This window comes from Pediculus humanus, genomic scaffold, assembly GCF_000006295.1.
Source record: "Pediculus humanus corporis 1103172107644 genomic scaffold, whole genome shotgun sequence".
NCBI classification, from domain to species: Eukaryota; Metazoa; Arthropoda; class Insecta; order Psocodea; family Pediculidae; genus Pediculus; species Pediculus humanus.
In genome coordinates this window covers 259260-277912 of record NW_002987255.1, presented here as the reverse complement: position 1 = coordinate 277912, position 18653 = coordinate 259260, and the positions used below count along the sequence as shown (strand labels likewise).

Sequence of the window (18653 nt, the reverse complement as noted above, 5' to 3'; positions counted from 1 at the left end):
GATGATTTTAGTTGGCAACAGTTATGCTTGAAAAAAAAAATTTTCACAATACATCAACTTTTTTTTCACGAAATGTCTTCAATCCATATAAACAGTTAACTGAACATTTTTTATTTAAAATTACACGTACACATGTATATAATTTCCTTTAAAATTTTTTTTTTTCTTTCAAATGTCGGGTGAAAAATTATTCTTTTTAATTTCAAAAAATTCATACAAATGTGAATATTGTACCTTTGTCGTGTCGTCAGATTGCGAGTTTCTTCATTTGCCCTCATTTTTGATTGAGACGGTGCACTCCTTATGCGTGACTTGCTAGGTTTCAATATTATTAAGGATAATAAAAAAAAAAAAAAAACTGATCTAGTAATTTTTGATTAAACATTTTACGGTTTTTTTTTTTTTTTTTAAAGTGATTGCTTATTAATACTTAAGAATATTTGAATCACTAGTGGCTTTGGCATTTCTGTATATTAGATTGTATATTTATCCTTGTTAATTATTTTAAAAAGTATTTTATTATAAAAAATAGTGAAATTTTATTATTAATTTATTTTTGTATGTGTTTGTGCGAAAAAAGTTTTTATTTGTAATTAATAGTATTTGTGGTAAAAATTTTGACGCCTGCGTGATATTTGTACGAGCCGAAACAAAGGATTTTTTCGACATCCTAGAAATAAGAAAATTAAAAAAAAAAAAAAAAAAAAAAATAGGGATTATATTTTACACTCTTTTGTACGCGTTAAAATATTATACCAACGAAATAAAATTATATTTTTCAATTAGAAAAATTACAAGTGAAAAGTGTTAATAAAAAAAGTTTTCTTTTTTCAATTGAAAAGAAATTAGTTAAAAAAATATAATTTTATTGGTTAAGTGCGCCTACATCTTTTATGACAAAAATAAAAAGTGCGTCAACGACATCGGAAAAAAATTTATGGAATTATTTTTTTTTTATTTTTTAAACAAGGCTGGCCGTAGAACACTTTAAATATATATTGGTTATATTAACCATCAGCTTGAATAATTGAGGTAAACGACCATATTCTCTTATTTATTATTTTAATTATAGTTTATTTGTTTTAAACTATTAATCACAATCACTCTAAAAATTGGGTAAAATGTACCAACAAAAAAATTCGTTTTTTTGTTATAGGAATAATTTTCAAATAACCAATAATTTTGAATAGTAAATTATTAAATGTTATCATATAAGTAGTAGTAAGGTATTCATTTTTATCATATAAATATGATAATAATTAACCTTTTTTTTTTAAAATCTCCAACTACGATTTATACTACACATTTGAAAACCATTATAATAATTTATGGCAAAGTAAATGTAAAAAGATACATGTGTTGTTGTTGTTTAACTTTTTAGTAATGTCAATGACAAGAGGTTTTTATTTCAATTATTTTAACAAATAATTGTTTTTTCTAAGTACTTAATAAATAAATGCAATTATTTACTAAAACATTAACAAATTTAATTCACATAATATATTCTAAATTATTAATATTTCAAAATTTCTATTATTAAAAAATATGATAAATAAGAAAAGTTATGTATTTCTTTGAAATATTTTTCAGTTTGGTAAATTTATTTTTCTATTAAAAATTATCGCTTTACTTTTTGTATCAAAGTAATAATTTTTATATGTAGTCTATTGTAATATTAATATTTAATTGGTATAAGTCATTATTAATTATTTTGTTTGATATAAATATAATTTTTCATAAATGTGAAAATCTCACCTAAAAGTAAAAATTTAAATTGAAAAAAAAAAAAAAGAATAAATAATTATTTTTAATAAAGCTAACTTAATATTTAAAAAAATTTATTTTGATAGTGTATAATGGATAATTATTTTCTTTTACAAAAAAAAATCAATCTTGAGTTTTTAAATTCAAATTTAAATTAAATTATTAAAATACAACTTTATTTGATAAATTCAAACTTTTTTTATTTTATTTTAATTACTGAATATGTTATGTCCAAATAAATGGGAAAACATATTTATTATAATTTATGATGAATGTTGTAGGGGGGAGGGTTTTATTTATTTGAATTATATAGTAATTATGTCAAATAATTATAAAATAAGAAATCAAAATTACTTTCTATGATTAGATTATGACAACAATTACCGATATTTTTAAGCTTATGCCTGGAAAAAGAGCCACCAAAAAAAAAAAAAAGAAAAGAAAATTGTTGATAGGGAGGGACAAAGCACGCGGAACTTGGAGATTTTTAGATTCCACCCAAATAGGGTTTGATCGAATCGAAAGCGTAAAGCAATGCGGCAACATTGGAATTAAGATATCTAGTTGTGGGTTTAAATACACACACACGATTATTCTTTGGTTTTTTTCATGTTCCTACAATACGTGCTTATCATAGGGAAGAATCTTGTGTCCTGGAAAGGGTTGTATTCTACCTTAACGATTTATCTTTTTTTTTTGGACAATAACTAATTATTATTATTTTGAATAGTTTTCTTCTTCGGTATTACACTAATTGTTTTATATAATTTTTTTTTCTTTCTGTTTTTCATATAAAAAAATGTATTTAAAAAAAATTGATTGAATTTAATAAGATGTTGATGAATATGTGATAGAGTACAGTTAATCTTAAAGAGATAAATATTTAAAAAATTTAAGAAATTTTGCTTAAAAAAACAATTTTTTTTTTTTTTTTTAAATAAAATTTTTCGATTCAGTTCCAAAACGTTCCCCCTTTTACTCAGCATTATATAACTTAATCAGAAAAACAATAACAGTCGAACATAAATTGATTTAATATTAATAAATAAAAATAATCATTATTAATTAAACTATTAAAATTTTTTTTTGCAACTGTAAACAAAAAATTAAGAACGTCACTTTTTTCAAATTGAAATTTAATTTTTTCCAATACCTATTTATTTTTGTTCTCTTTCCTACTTTACTATCTAAAAAAATATACCGAGTTTTTTTTTCGTGTAAAAATAAAATTAATTTAATGTTAAATAACCGAGATAAAGGTAGTTTGTATAAAATTAAATTTATAATTTTTTTTTTTTTTTGGTTGTTTAAGAAAAAACATTGAGATCACTACATTGAATTACTTAAACAAACAATTAATAATCTGTACTGTTTAGGGTTTTAATATTAACAAACTCTTATTTACCTTTGTAAATAAAAGATGGATGTATATATATATATATAATTCTCGATTGTAAAAGTAAAAAAAGTTTTTTTTTTTTAATGATGTTTTCTCTCTTTCTTTTTCTTTTTATCTACCTATATATATATATTATTTATTTATTTGTTTGTTTTTTTTTTTTTTTTACCTAAATTTAAAATTTAAGTAATTAAATATTGTATTTAATTTTTCTATAAAAAAAAAGTAACTGTATGCAAAAAGTTAAAATGACGGTATTAAAAGAAAAGTCCCGTTACGAGAATATCCGTTTACCGTCACACCTTAATTATGGCTCACTTTCACCGTCTACCTCATATTTAATGGCGGTACTATTTTAGTGCAAGTTTTTTTTTTTTTTTTTTCCTCTCCTGTAAATTTATTTATCTTAACTTATTATATTTATTTCCATCGTTTTTTGACGTTAAAAACGTCAATTTTTTTTTTTTAATAATATAATATTTAAACGATAGTTTTATAACGGAAAATACTAGAGGTTTGAGCGTTAGTGATTAGACTGAAAAGTCTTTTAAAATTTTCTCTTATCAGAAAATATTCAATATTAATGTTAAAATTATATATCCTAGCGATTCATTAGTAGGGAAAATAAAATTTTTTTTACATTAAAGTCAAAATCATTTCGTGTTATTGATTGATTGAAAAAAAATAAAAATAAAAATTTCATGTTATTAATTATAAAAACTTTCTTATTTTTATAAGTTAAAAAAAAAAAAAAAAAACTGTTTATAAATTTCTTGTAATTATTAATTTTAAGTATTTGATAAAACTAGTTTTTATAATTTATTATTATTTTACCAAAAACAAAAATAATAATAATATTGATAAATTATTTTATTCAGAAATATATATATTTTTTTATATTGTATGAGATAATTAGGTGGCTCTTTGGAATGAAAGACTTTTTCTTTAGGTTATTATTTTGGTAATTATTATTATTAATTATGATTAAAGTAAAAATATATAATAATAAACTTACCTAAAGGTTTACTTAGGCCGAGGTTTTATGATGAAGTAGTCCATCAGGAACTTATCGAAATCATCTGGATACCAAATTATTAGCTGTAAAATAAAAAAATATTTATAAATATTAGTATAATGAATGTCACATTTGAAGTATACATCAAACATCGATTTATCAGATTTAGCTTATTTAATTTATTTAACTTATTTAATAAATAAGGTGAAAAATAAAATAAGAAAAATTTTGGTATACAAAATTACATATAGTATAAAAGTTTAAATACAAAACAATTTACAATTATTTTGAATGATAAAAGTACAATTGTATTCATTATTACTTCCTGTAAATACGAAATATTACTTATTAAAAATTTTTTCCCTTTTTACCGGCTTAGCGACATTATACAAATTAATAATAACATTATAAAATTTTTAAAACTTTATTTATATCGATTTTATTTTATTCGCGGTAATGAATTGGAAAAAAAGTAAAATTCTTACAAAAATTGTATATTTCATCGGACTAGCAAATAAAATTTAAAAAACAAATTTATGTAATAAATTAATTTTTTTTGGTCACATTAATTGACTGATGATCGTATATTAAAGAGACCAAAATTTTATTTTAATTCGATTTTTAATTTTTTTAATTTTTATTTTAGGTGTTCTTCGGATTAAATGAAAGTAAAAAATTTCATAACCTGAAAATCACGTGGAATTTTTCTTTTTTTTTTTTTTTTTAAAAAAAAATGTGTAAACCAAACAATTCAAGCACCAAAAAAAAAAAAAATTTTTTTTAAAGATGTCGTCCGAAAAAATTAACCTGTCATAATTAATATGATTCTGTAAGTTAATATTTTTAAATTAATGCAATTATCAAAATTAATTAAAACAAAATTAATATTGATAAATTTTTTTTTTTTGTTTTTTATTTCTCTATCGTATTCTCTCTCTCTTTTTTTTTTTTTAGGGAATTAAAAAAAGTTAAAATAATTTTTAACTTTATTAATCGAAATATACTGATATGTTGATTTTGATTGGAAAAAACTGGTAAGAGATATTCTCCTTTTAATTTTCTGTATTCTTAATTCTTTTGTACGTTAAGATTTTTAAATAATATATTTTAAATTTTTTTTCAGGTAAAAACTATCTACTCTTCAAATACTATGGAAAGTTTTAAACAAGATTCAAAAAATTTATTTTCTTCTGTTGGCGGAACTTTTGTGCCATCATCAGCAAGTGTTTGCAGCAACAATGTTTTCGTCGATTCAAAAGGTTTTAAAACAGTGACTAATACAACAGCTCCTATTTGGTCTCCCATATCTATAACTTCAACAACTTCAAATAAAACAAAAACTAACGATCTTCCAATGGAACCTTCCAACGCAGATAGCTTTTCAAATTCTATCGAATTAAAATGTTTAAGTGATAATCAATATTTACCATCTCGTAAAAAAACGTTTTTAAATCACAATGAATGTGTTGGTAATTTTCGTCAGGATGTGACGAACAAAACTGTACTTCTCAATTTCCCACCGATACCTGGCATGACGGCTTCTCGCGGTTGTAAAAGTATTAAAGAAACTGGTAAATATTATTCAGAAAATTTAATTAGTTCATCGGAAATATGTTTGGAGGAAACAAAACCAAATAATTATTACGAAGAAAGAACGGGAGAGATAAAATCATTTGAGGCAAGTTCGGACCCTCAAAACTCGTCCAATAAAAGTTCATCCCGATGTAATGCTGATGAAGTATTAAAAATTTCTTCACATTCTTCGTCACACGAAAAGACCAAAGATGATAAACTGGAGTATTTAATACCGGAAACTTCAGAATATCAAAAACTTTCTTCACCTCATGTTTCTCAAGGATCTACGACCGTTAGCGTCGACCTTCAAACAACAAGTAAATTACGAGGCCATTCGGATCAAGATAATGGTTCCCGCTCACGTTTATCGGGAAATTTTTCATCTAATTTACCGCGTTTTACAACCGAAATTATGAATGCAACTGGAAATCGTATCGAATGTTCCTCGCCAATTGAAATTTCAAAAAATTCAGTGTCATCATTAATGAAAATGCCCATGCTAATCCCCGATTCCTGTCCCACTTCTTCCTTTCGTACACCCGAATCTCCTGTTAATAACGTGTATGTTTCTTCCCCGCATATCGGTTCGACTTTATCATGTGTTTCGAATCATAAAAAAATGTCAACGACAAACGTCAGTGAAATGGCGACGAATGTGTCACAAATTCAAAGCATCGATTCTAAAGGTAGTCGATCGGGTTTTATACGAGAATTTTCGGAACCGAATAATCAAAAAAATCAATCATATCATAATTTTAAATTTACTCAAACTCCATTAAAACCGCATTTCACATTAGCACATGAAAATACGAAAAAACAATTAACCACACAAAATATTTACGATTTGTCTTCGTCCAAGTCGTTATCATCATCTCAATATTTTCACAATTTAAAAGAGGATCAAGAGTTTACAGGTACTTGTTCGGCAAATAAGGAATGTTTTCCTTCAGAAACAAAATCCGTTCGAAATTTACCGGGAAAATCAGATGAACATTTTATACCTCATCAAAAAAATTTACCTGAGAAATTCGATTCTAATATTTTGAAACGAACAAAAACTAATTTTAATAATAAATTATACGTCAAACATTGCAATGCGGAATGTAATAATTCTTCAAATTGCCAAAACGAAATTTTAAAAAAGGATACGAAACTTTCAGATGATTTTTATGCTGAAAGAGGAGAAAGTAAAATATTTAGAGAAATGAATTTAAGAAAATCCAATTTCATGACTGGATCACTTGATGAGTCTTTAAATAACCCAGAATCGATAAAAGAACAACATAATTCACAAATCACACACTTAAACTCGATAAAACAAAACGAATTTATTGGAAAAATACATCCGAATGTAAATTCCGAAAGAAAACATGAAAGCAATTATGGGAAAAAATATCAAATCGTTAATAAAAACCACGTTGAAAATTATTCGTTACACTCTTACCGTAAAAAGTTTCCGGAAAATAACATGGTGCAAGTCAATTTTTCAAATAGTGAAATCGGTTCGATCCCTTATGAAAATGTCGATAAAAATAAACATTTGTGCAACGGTAGTGCTGAGAAAAAACAATGTAAAGAAGAATCACTTTCCGAGAGGAATCATTTTTATATGGGAAAAGTTCAAAGTGGTTCTTCTCAAACAATACCTGATGAAACTCAATCGTACTATTTAAATACTCATGAACTAAATAAACCTAAAATTTATTGTGAATCTTCTGTAATTACAAATTCTAAAAATTTGACATTGGATAAAAATGTTAATCAAAATCATTTGATGAGTACTTCTGTTGGACAAAATTTATTTTCTTCAATTAAATCTGTTAACGAAAATGGCATTGATCATGGCATAACGTATAACAAATCATTAATGAACAAAAATCAAAAAGATTTAAGAATGACATCGGATATTAAAGAAAACAAAATGAAATATTCGAGGCAAATCGTGACCGATCAAAGTAAAACATCAAATTCAGAATTAAATGTTGGCCATAACATGAAATCATTTGTTCAGCCAATATATTCAGAAAAAAATGAACTGGTCTCTATGAATCGAAATTCTTTGGCCTTGCAAACCTTCGAACAAGATAATGTCAAATGTATATCTGAAAATGTTGGTAGAGAGAAAGAAACAAGCATTAATTCTAAATTTACTCATCATTTACAAAAAATTAAACCTTTAATATCATCAGTCGAGGAAAATTCAACGTGTATACAACCAGTGAATGAAAACTCTCGTATAAAAAAAGAATCTCCGTTAGATTTATCAGTGAAAACCATAAGGCAATCGGCTGATTCTACAGCGAAAGACGATAGGGAAATTCATCATCGAAAAATTCAACATTCATTTTATGGAAAAGAACCCATTTATTCTGAAACACAATTTTCTAACATTCACTCGAACGACGTGTCCCTAGGAGCTCCGAAAATAGATTTCAATCCTAATTTTGCGGGTTTAAATGGAGAAAAATTTTTTCCCAATATTACACAACAACCTAAATTTGAAAATAATGGTCTCGGTGATAGCTTTAAAGAAATTCATAAAAGAACAAAAGAATGCAGAGAAGAGTTTTGTTCTCCAATATTAATTTCATCGTCGAAGAAAACTTCTAGTTCCCGAATGGTGGTTCCCGATCGTACTACGATAAAAAATTATATAGATGAAAAAAAAATTGACGAAAGTGATAAACTTTTCCCTTACGAAACTATACACGGCCAATCTTTTATGGCAAAAATACCAAAAGTGAATTCTTGGACATCACCTTATACTAAGCCGACGGAACAAAAATTAAATTCGATTAAAAATGCTCAAGAAAGTACTCAAAATTTAGATGTTGTGAGTAAAAGTGTTACGTGTTATAGACAAAAACATTCAAACGGTATCAGTCATCCACTTAATGGAAACACATACCTTCAAACTCCCGACCAAACATCTAAAACTCCCTACAATCCGGCATATGTGCAACAACCTGAGTGTCATTTGGCAACACCTCAAGCTCCTCAAGCAAAAGTTGAGAATTTGGTAAAAGTAGCTCATTCGCCAGATGCCGAACAAATTATAAGGCAAATTAGTAATGGTGTTATGCCAGATTACAAACTTCTTCAGGATAAAAATGTATTCAGTATATTAAAGTCTAGCTTAGAAGAGAAAGAAGCAAAACTCATGCAGCTGAAAGAAGTTGCTAGAAACCGGGAAAAAAGAAAAGAAATTTTAAATGCGGGAATTTATAAGAAACCTGTTTTGAAATTTTTCAAACCTAATAGTAATAATAATAATATAGAAGTAAATCAATGCAAGCAAAGTCTTCCATCCTTTGAATCGCTTGCATCTGATAAAATGCAAGTGTCATTACCTTCGAATCAAAGCTTTAATTTACTCACCTCTCATGTGCCCGTGAAGGAGGATATAAAACCCATTCAAAAATATTACAATCCGACATTGAAACACGAAGTGGGAAAAAGTGGAATTCCCTTGATTGATCCTGGTCCTCAGGACGTTGCCCAGGGTCCACCAACCGACTTGGATGGTTTGGCCGCTTTTCTTGCTGCACGTATAAGAACAAAGGGAGAACTGAAGCAAGTCGGTCCTGTATTTCAATCTGGAAAAATATCAACAAACGAAGATGAGAAAAATCATTTGAAATTCTTAAATTCTGAAAAAGGTAAGCAAGCATATTTTTTTATTACATTTAAAAAAATTTTTCGTTTTGAATGAAATTTATAATTTATAATTATTAAATTTGTTTATTAGATTATTTAAAAGAAGAATCTTCCTGTTCCGCGACTTCTTCGTCTAATAAAGGAAACGTAATAAAGTCTTCCGGAGAATGTGGACCCACAAATTATATAAGAAATTATTCGTGCATATATACCAAAGATGAAATGCCAACAACTTCAGATCATATAAAAAATCATTCTTTATGGACTAATAAAAATCCTAATGGAGTCATCACTAGCTCTTCGGAACCTTCTATTTTCGATTTCAGAGATTCTGATTCGGAAAATGAAATGCCCGTATTGGAAAAGCAAACCCTTGAAGGAATGAGAAGGGATAGAAAAATACATGGATCGAAACAGAATGTTTCTAGTAATTTGACGGATGATTCGGTGGATGTTCCTCAGCCTGAAATAGTCGTTGAGCTTAGCCAAAGTAATACCGATCTTTTGTGGGACGCGAATTTCGATAGATTTGTAGAACAATTGGAAAAGCGTCCTCCGAAAAAATACCCCAGAAAAAAGAAAACTCGTGATGAATCCTCTTCGACTTCAGACTCAAATTCACGAGAACAATTTATGGAAAATGATACTCTTGAGAAAGAAAATTCATTTCAGTTTGACGAAACGGAACGAAAAACGGAATCGAATGAAAATTGTCAAAACGAATCACAATCAAGTAAAACAAACGAAGAAAAATCGGATATTGAAACAGAATGCAAGAAATCAGGGATTAATGTAATGAATAAGTTTAACGAAAATGAAGAAAAAGAGAAAAGTGATGAAAGTGATAAAGAGAAAATTCGTTTTAACAAAAGGAAAAAAATATCGGAAAGTAAAATTAAAGCGAAACGGAAATTAAAAGCTATAGACACGAATGTAGAAATATCATCAGATTTGGATGAGTCGGAGAGTAGCTTTACAAAAACGGAATCGGAATCCTCGTATTTTGATGATGATGATGATGACGATGAGTCTTTATCATTTAGTAGTTTAGAAAGTGAAAGCAGCGATTCAGAAAGTAGTAATAGTTCCAATTATGAAAGAAATCATAAAGAAAGGGAACGGCAAAAATTATCAAAGGGAAAAATTCAAACGCGACTCCAAACGAGAAGTACCAAAGAAAAGCAAGTTAAAACAACGGGTATGCGTTTAAGATCGAAAGCTAAACCTCTTCCTTCGCCCTCTCTTAAATCCATAAAAAGAAAAAGTAAAAGAAAGGAAAAATATTTCAATTTGGGAAGTAAGAAAAAACCCTCATTTGGTGACGGTTCAGATTTTCGTCCCGGATGGGAAGAAGAATGTTATAAATTTAAACAACAGTTAAGAATGCCTGAAAAATTAATATGCATATCACGGCCGCCTAAAAGATCTTCTGCATCCCTACCAGATTTAGATCCTTATAAAACCTCTTCTTCGACTTTGAATTCATCCGAAAGACTCAATAAAAAAACTCTTGATATCGTTGAAGAGGATTGTAAAAATAATAAAGAAAATAATGAAAAAGAAAAATTAGAAAAATCAAACGATTCTTTTTTCAATTCTGATAAAAATAAATCCCTATTAAAATTTACCAATTCTAAACCGTCGCAATCAAATTCAATATTAAATATGCTTATTAATAGATATGGAAAATCAAGTGAAAAAATTCAAAAAGACTTGAAACCTGAGATTTTACCTTCGAAATCTAATAAAACGGAAATTTTCTCCTCATCGGGAATAAGTTTAGGTAAAGAAAATGTTTTGAATAATAAAAAAAGGACAAGGGAAGGAACAATGCAAAAAAAATCCGAAGATATAGATTCAATGACTCGCGGTTATCACAGGAAAAATTCACCGAATAACGGTAAACAAACATTTTCATTAGGAGACAATGATAAACACGTTTCCCGTGATTACAATTCGAAAAATACAAATTTACTAACTAGATCGAGAATTCGAGATTTAAACAAAAGATCAAATTTGATTGAAATTTTTGGAGAAGATCGTCCGGCATCGGCACCGCCTTTAATCACCGAAGAAAATATCAAAACGAGTGTCGTTAAAGGAGAAAAAGTTACAGATAAAAATAAATCAAAATCTGTGAAAAAGGTTAGCGCGGGCGTGATCACAAGAGGTAGAGGAAAACCTATTCGTAGTGGAAGACCCGGTTTACGAAGCACAGCAATGCATAGAAGCAATAAAGCAGTACAAATGTCAAAAAGGCATTTGAATTGTGGGAGGAAAAGAAATATGGAGCTTTTGAGAGTGCGTGCGATGGCATCTAAAAAATTATCATATTTGGTGAATTCTTCGGATGCGATAAATCAATTTCCAATAGTTAAAAAACGTTTAAAACTTAGATCGGTGAGAAGAAAATTTCGTTCAGGTTTTGATTATATTCGAAAGAAAAAAAAATTAAAAAAAGATGGTGAATCGGTCGAAGGAAGTAGTAGTATTAAAGAAAAAAAAATGACGGGGAAACCGGTTTCAGAGAGCGTAGAAGACATACAAAATGAAATTAAAAATTGGGTCATAAACAAGGGGTTGGGCGAAACGGTTTTACACAGGGCTGCAAGATTAGGTTATACAGATATTGCGGCTTATTGCCTCGAAAAAATGGATTGTTCTCCCAGTCCGAGAGACAATGCCGGTTACACTCCTCTACATGAAGCCTGTTCTCGAGGTCATCTCGAAATAGCTAAACTTTTGCTTATGTATGGGGCAAGCGTAAGCGAAAGCGCCAAAGGAGGAGTCAGGTAATAATTAAGTTTTTTTTGTTTCCCCCCTCCCTCCCTCCCTCATGCTTTAACATACGCGCACACCTAACTATATATAAAGCGAAATTTTTTATGTTTTTAGTCGCGATTCATTAAAATATATGATTTTCCAATATTCTAATGAGTTTAAATTAATATTTTCATTACAGACCTTTACACGAAGCTGCCGAAAATGGTTATACTGAACTAATTCGGTTGCTTTTATCATTTGGAGCTGATCCTCTTCTTGAAACGTATACAGGTCACACGGCATTATCTCTTGTTACCGACGACGAAGCCAGCAGTCTTATCCAGCATCATTTGGCGGATGTTCAGGGTAATGTTGCGCCAGTTTGGACATTTCAGGGTCCCTCTTCACTGTTCGGTATGCAAATATTAAAATTAATTGTTTTTAATTATTTTAAAATTCAGAGTAAGTATGTCATATTTTTTTTTTAACTACCTTTAATTTTCAGATCCTGTTGTAAATGGTTATGATCCTCTGAGTGAGCCTCCATCACCGAGCACCTCTATTTCCGATTGCGAATTAGAAGTGAGCAATTCTATGCTTCCTCCTCTTTATCAGATCTCGACGGATCGTGATTCCGATCGACGGTGGATTTTAATGAAAGATCTTCTTTCGTATACCAAAGCAAAATCTAAAGATGCCCTGTTGAAACAGTTGAAATCTCCCTCCGTCCTAGAAATGAAGCTTTCTGAATTTAACGAATTTGGAAAATGTTGTAATTTGTTAAATTTCGAAAAAATATCGGTTAAATCATCCAAAATAATATTAATATGTTACGACGATAATATTCGTAGACTAATGAATGCCGAAAAAGTTATTATAGATTAATGATAATAAGTTTCTGTGATTAAAAAAATTAGCCAAGATGACCAACCGTAGTCTTGTACGTAAATGGGTGCAATTTGCAGTGCAATTTATTGTAAATATTTAAAAAGAAAAAAAATTTTCTTTTTTTTTTTAATGCTTGGTTACTTACTCAAAGAATTATTTATTGTTTGAGTGTATATAAAATAAAAATAAAACTCAGGGTTAGAATTTTAATTTATTATTAGGTAAAACACGTTTTTAATTATATGTAGTTTTAATATATAGATAAATGCTTTTTATGCAAAGCATTCTGTTGCCCATTGTAAATGTGTTGAGACTTTGGCAAATTGTCTTTTACTTATTTACTTTAATAATGTTTGTAAAAAAAACAAAAAATATATATATATACACGTATATATATTTATATATGAATACATATAAAATTCTTACCTTTTTTTTCTTTTTCTTTTCCTTTTCCTTTTTTTTTATAACTGCAAAATTAGTATCAAAATCACTTTGTCGTGTAACCCGTGCAAGAAGAAATACCGCTTGTCAAAAATATTTTATTCTATGAAAATACTTGCTAGTGACACGTTTTTTTTTTTTGTTTTGTTTTCTTAAGTTAGAAATAATGGTTGAAGACAATTTTAATACGGGTGTTAAACCAATTAAAGTATGTTGTTTTTTTTTTTTTAATACTGTTTTTCGATAATTATTTAATATTGTAGATTTTTATTTTTTTAAACTATAAAAATTTTAATTTTTATTATTTTAGTCAAAAGCTGCAAGACCCAAACCCATTTACCTTTGGTCTGTCATAGACGTTCAAAAATGGTTGAAACGACACTGTAGTGATTTTTGCTATCTTTACTTAGATAATTTTGTACAACACGAAATAACGGGACGAACTCTTATTAGGATAACAGAAAATACACTGACCAGAATTGGAGTGGATAATTCTATGCATAGAACGGAAATTTGGAGGGAAATTATTAAATTAAAGTTAAAAACGGATATAATGGAAATTAGAGACTTGGAAAGGCAAAACAGTGCAATTTTCTTCGATTGATTGTTAACCAGTTAAAAAGATCCAAAAAAACGTTTTTTTTTAAGCGCGATAAATTTTATTTATTTTGTATACATAAAGTTAGTATTATCACTAATTGTATTAGTATTAATGAAAAAAAATTAGTTTTATTTCTGTATTTTCAAAATATAAACTAATGTGTATGGTAATGTCTGTGTACCTGGATGTATCATAAGTAAAATTTATTTTTTTTGAAGTGTAAATTTTTTTTTTTTTTCTAGAAAAAATTTTATTTCAAAATTGTACAATATTAGAAGAAGATAAAAAAATAATTAAATTTAATCAGTTTCTTTTTTTTGTATAATTTTTTTGTAAGATTTGGCAATCTTGGATAAGGGCTCATCACCTGAATCTCCAGATTCTTCTGATTTTTTATATTTTCTTTTTCTAGATACATCTTCCGATTTGATTTTCCTAGAAATTTTTGAACTTACAAGAGGTTGATCATCTTCATCGTCATCTGATTCTTCTGAAAAAAGTCTTCTTGACCTTTTAGTTTTTTCAACTTTCTCTGGAGGTCTACATCCTGAGCAAAACCAATCACCGAGAGGAACACTTGATAATTTTGGCTTCAAACAATACAAATGAAAACCTCTGTCGCAACTGTCGCACAATAACATGTTTTCTCCATCTCCTCCTCTTCGACAAACCTTGCACCTTGCATTCAAAGCAGATTTGTTCCATTGAATACTGTTTTCAAGTGTGGCTACATGCAAATAAACTTGAGCAAAACTCGTTGAAGACATCAAAGATGCTTCCCATCTTTCCATTGCTGTCATTTTTTCCTTTTTTTTTTCATCGTTTGACAACGGTTTTTGTAAATATCTTGGCTCTACTGATCTTGCAATTTGTAAGACAGCACTTGCTAAATCATTGACCACGGAATTTTGATCCATTTTCAATTCTAGCATTTCCGTTTCAGAATTGCAATCTAATGAACAAGGCGTGTCCGGTCGAGCACCATCATCGTCTTTTATTTTATCCATTATTTTTTCTTTTTTTATAGGGTATTGTCTCCAAGATAAATTATCGTCTTGTTTCTCATAGCTTCTGTTTTCAATAGCATTTCTCCAAATATTTCGATTTTTCACTTTTAAACACCCCAAACCACCGCAATAAATTTTCTCCTCCGTATCGAGAATGAGCTCGCGTATATAAAGCTCCAAAATTTCTTGAACTGGAGTTCCTGCAGGATATTTTAAATTGGCGTTTTCGTAACCTTTATGACTTCTCGTTGATTTGACGGGACCCGAAGACACATATGAATCCAATGCAAAACGATTTAACAAATGAACTGGACAGTGATTTAACCTTGGTATTATATTATCCTTGTTTTCTATTAAGGCTTTCCTTAATCTATGTTCTCTATATCCTCTTTTGTTCAGGGAATTAATTAATTCTTCGATTTCGTTTTCCTTGTGATAAAACAACCATTGTGTTCGATTATTCGTTTTGGAATGCACGTTACACGTTTCTTCATTTCCCGTACAAACCCAACTCATGAGTTTTTCATTATTACTTTCATTTTCTCCTTCTTCCGTTGAATAAACAGAATTAGAATTAACATTATTAGATTCACTCAACAGCTTTTTTTTTTGGGTTCCCATGGGTAGACTAGAATTTACTTCGTTCTCTTTATCACTTCCCCAATTACGTTCTTCTTCAAACAATTTTTTAATGTACGTCATTGTGTCCTCTTCCAAAAGAACAAAATTTTTACTAATTGGAGTGGGAGTGGACAAACATGATCCGGGCCACTCTTCATTATCTTCAATAAATAAACCTCCTAAAGTAGAAAATATCCAAAATTTTCTGTAACTCCTATCTTGACCCAAGGGAACGATTTGACTCTCCATTGCAACCTTACGCAATTCCATTGCTCTTTTGTGGAATTCAGCCTTTTTCTTATTTGATTCTTTTAATTCTTTTAACTTGAGTTCCTCAGATTGATCGGGTAAATTTTCACCTCTTTCTCTGGCTTCTTTTTTTTCTTTTAACTTTTGTGCTGTTATTTCTTTCTCTTTCTTCGATTCTGCTACTTGATCATTTTTTAATTCATTTTTGCTAGTTTTAACTTTATCATATCGTTCTTCAATTATATCCCTTATTTCGGCGTACGTAAGAATTTGATTCATCAAGCAGGACAAAATTTTAATTTTATCTCCGATTGACAATTCTACAACACTCTTAATGGCCAAAGACCTGAGAATGTGAGGATCTTTCAATCTCAGCATGAGACAGGGATCATCGGTATTAGTATATCCTCCTCGTTCCTGATACCTCCATTTTGCATTGCGGTCTCCTGCTCTACCTCCCGAAGCTAATAAATGAAGACGAAGAATTTCAGAAACTGTAATCGCATCCAACGACAACTTGTTCAATGGAACTCCATGATGCATTTTGCTCCAGCTTGCAGCAAAAGTAGCGGATTTTATAGCTTCAGCGGTAGAAATATCTCCACTTTCATCTATTTCCAAGTCTCCCGCACGGTGATAATCGGTGCTTTGAACTTCATCGTCTTCTTGCTCTTGAAGATTGAACAAAGTCGAGAGCAAAAGTTGAATAATGTCGGGTAAAGGCCCTGCTATTTCTATATCGACCAAAGCTCGTTCTACGGTTTCTAACTTTAATCCAAAAGGAAAATAATCTTTCACTTTTAGTAATTCTCTAAAGCTAGAAAAAAATTCCAATATCATAACAACATCACCGAAAAGTTCATTGGGCACCCTGCAATTGACGGGACAAGGAACAGGCAAATTTTTTAAATCTTCACACTCTAAATCTTCTCTTTTTCTTTGCCATTCTTTGGCAAAACTTGCCAATTTAGCTTTTTCCTCTTTTTCTTGAGCTCTCTTTTTTTTAATTTCTTCCAATTTTTTTGCTTTGTCTTCTAAAGATTTTTGCTTAATTAAATCCCTCTTAGTTTGTTCCACCACTTTATTAATTGTTTCCTGATACTTTTTATGTATAACTTTCACACTTTCAGACACCCTTTTAACATTATCTGTTTTTTTAAGTAACGTTTTCCTGGATGATTCTACGCTTTTTACTTTATTTTTTTCCGTTTTTTTGTTTAAATACATGTCAATAGTTCGCTGTTGAGAGAATTTAGAATTTTCAGAGGAGAATCCATCAAATGAAGGAAGCTCTCCAACAAACATATTAGAAAACAAAATTCCAGGTATGCTGTAAGTGGCTAAAACGTTGTTTTGAATTCGCCATTTATTTTTTTTGAAAATCGCAAACTGTTTCAAATAAATACGATTTTTTTCTTTGGTGTAAACGCCTTTGATTCGTCGGACTTTATCACCGGGTAATACTTGAATTTTCGAAGCACAGGAATCTTCGTCGTTTTCTAATTGTTCTACTTTATATTTGTACAAGCAACCGGGATAAGGACGATTGTTAATCGATCCGTAAATATTATTTTTTTCACGGTATTCATTTACTTCATCTGCGGACGGCAATAAAACTTGTAAAATGTGTCCAAAAACCCAATTATCATTAATGTAAACTTCCACTGATTCTCCAAGGAAATAACGATCTTTGGCAAAATTAAACACATCATTAACTAAATCATTAAAATTTTTCCGTTTGGTTTTAGAAGCTAAAAATAAAATAGGAGTCCTGAGTTCCAATGGGAAATCTTTAATCGACTTCAAAGCATTTTGCTCTGACGACAAAGCTTCCTGATAAGTCAAATTGGTTTTTCCTGTAATAGCACAAGTCCAAATTAAAGAATTACAAGAGATTACCCTCTGACAGTACTCTTCATAATTTTCAAATATTTCATTAGTACATTTGCAAAAAAAAACTTCTGCATCATCTTTTAATCTCTTGTTGTACCGGTGTAGTTCTAGCGGTTTTTTATTTAACAAAGGCATTTTATATGTTTTTTTTTTTTTTGTAAAAATCACAAGTTAATTAAACCATCATTTGCAACAGAAGAGAACAATAGACTTGGTCAATCACCTTAAAAAAAAAATTATTTGAATAAATACAAATTAAAATATAAATCCCAATTATATATATATATTTTATATCATTTGCGAATGAAAGTTTTTATAAAAAAGATATAACCAGATCATAGACAACACAGACCATTATAGTAACTAGTAAGTATAGACCACATGGTAGTGATCTTAATAATAATAACAACAATAAAAATTTGTTTTTTTTTTTTTTTTTTTTTGACATTTTTTATAATTTAGTTACAAAAACGCCTAGTACATGTTTGTGACGAATAAAACCTTTTAAAAATTTTGTACATTTAATTTTCAACAACAAATGCAGAAACATTAAATTATTAAGACAGGTTTCAATGTTTTTCACAAAAGTAATAAATTTCAATTAGAAACATGATTGTTGACTCTTAAAAATCATTTTGAATTATTGCGTTTTAAAAAATTGTTGATCTATCATGGTTTTCTAAACCATATAATACAATGTCAACTAAAATATATATGACTTTTATTATAAAAAATTCATTATTGCAAAGCATTAATATAAGGTAATCAAAAATGATTAAA

General features: G+C 28.7%; 2 protein-coding genes across 2 annotated transcripts; one reads left to right on the top strand and one right to left on the bottom strand.

The window, feature by feature from the left end:
* Window positions 1-5328: 5328 nt before the first annotated feature.
* Phum_PHUM268990 (ankyrin repeat-containing protein, putative) lies at window positions 5329-14106 on the top strand (the record flags this gene model as incomplete). The annotated part of the gene is made up of 5 exons (XM_002426678.1): window positions 5329-9412; window positions 9517-12202; window positions 12373-12587; window positions 12679-12945; window positions 13820-14106. The coding sequence occupies 5 exons, from the start codon at window positions 5329-5331 to the stop codon at window positions 14104-14106; spliced, it is 7539 nt and encodes a 2512-aa protein (XP_002426723.1).
* A 125-nt stretch (window positions 14107-14231) lies between these two features.
* Window positions 14232-18008, bottom strand: Phum_PHUM268980 (bromodomain adjacent to zinc finger protein domain 1, baz1, putative; the record flags this gene model as incomplete). Its single annotated transcript, XM_002426677.1, has 2 exons — window positions 14232-14284; window positions 14471-18008. 2 exons carry the CDS (start codon window positions 18006-18008, stop codon window positions 14232-14234), a joined length of 3591 nt encoding a protein of 1196 aa, XP_002426722.1.
* Between the last annotated feature and the right edge of the window lie 645 nt (window positions 18009-18653).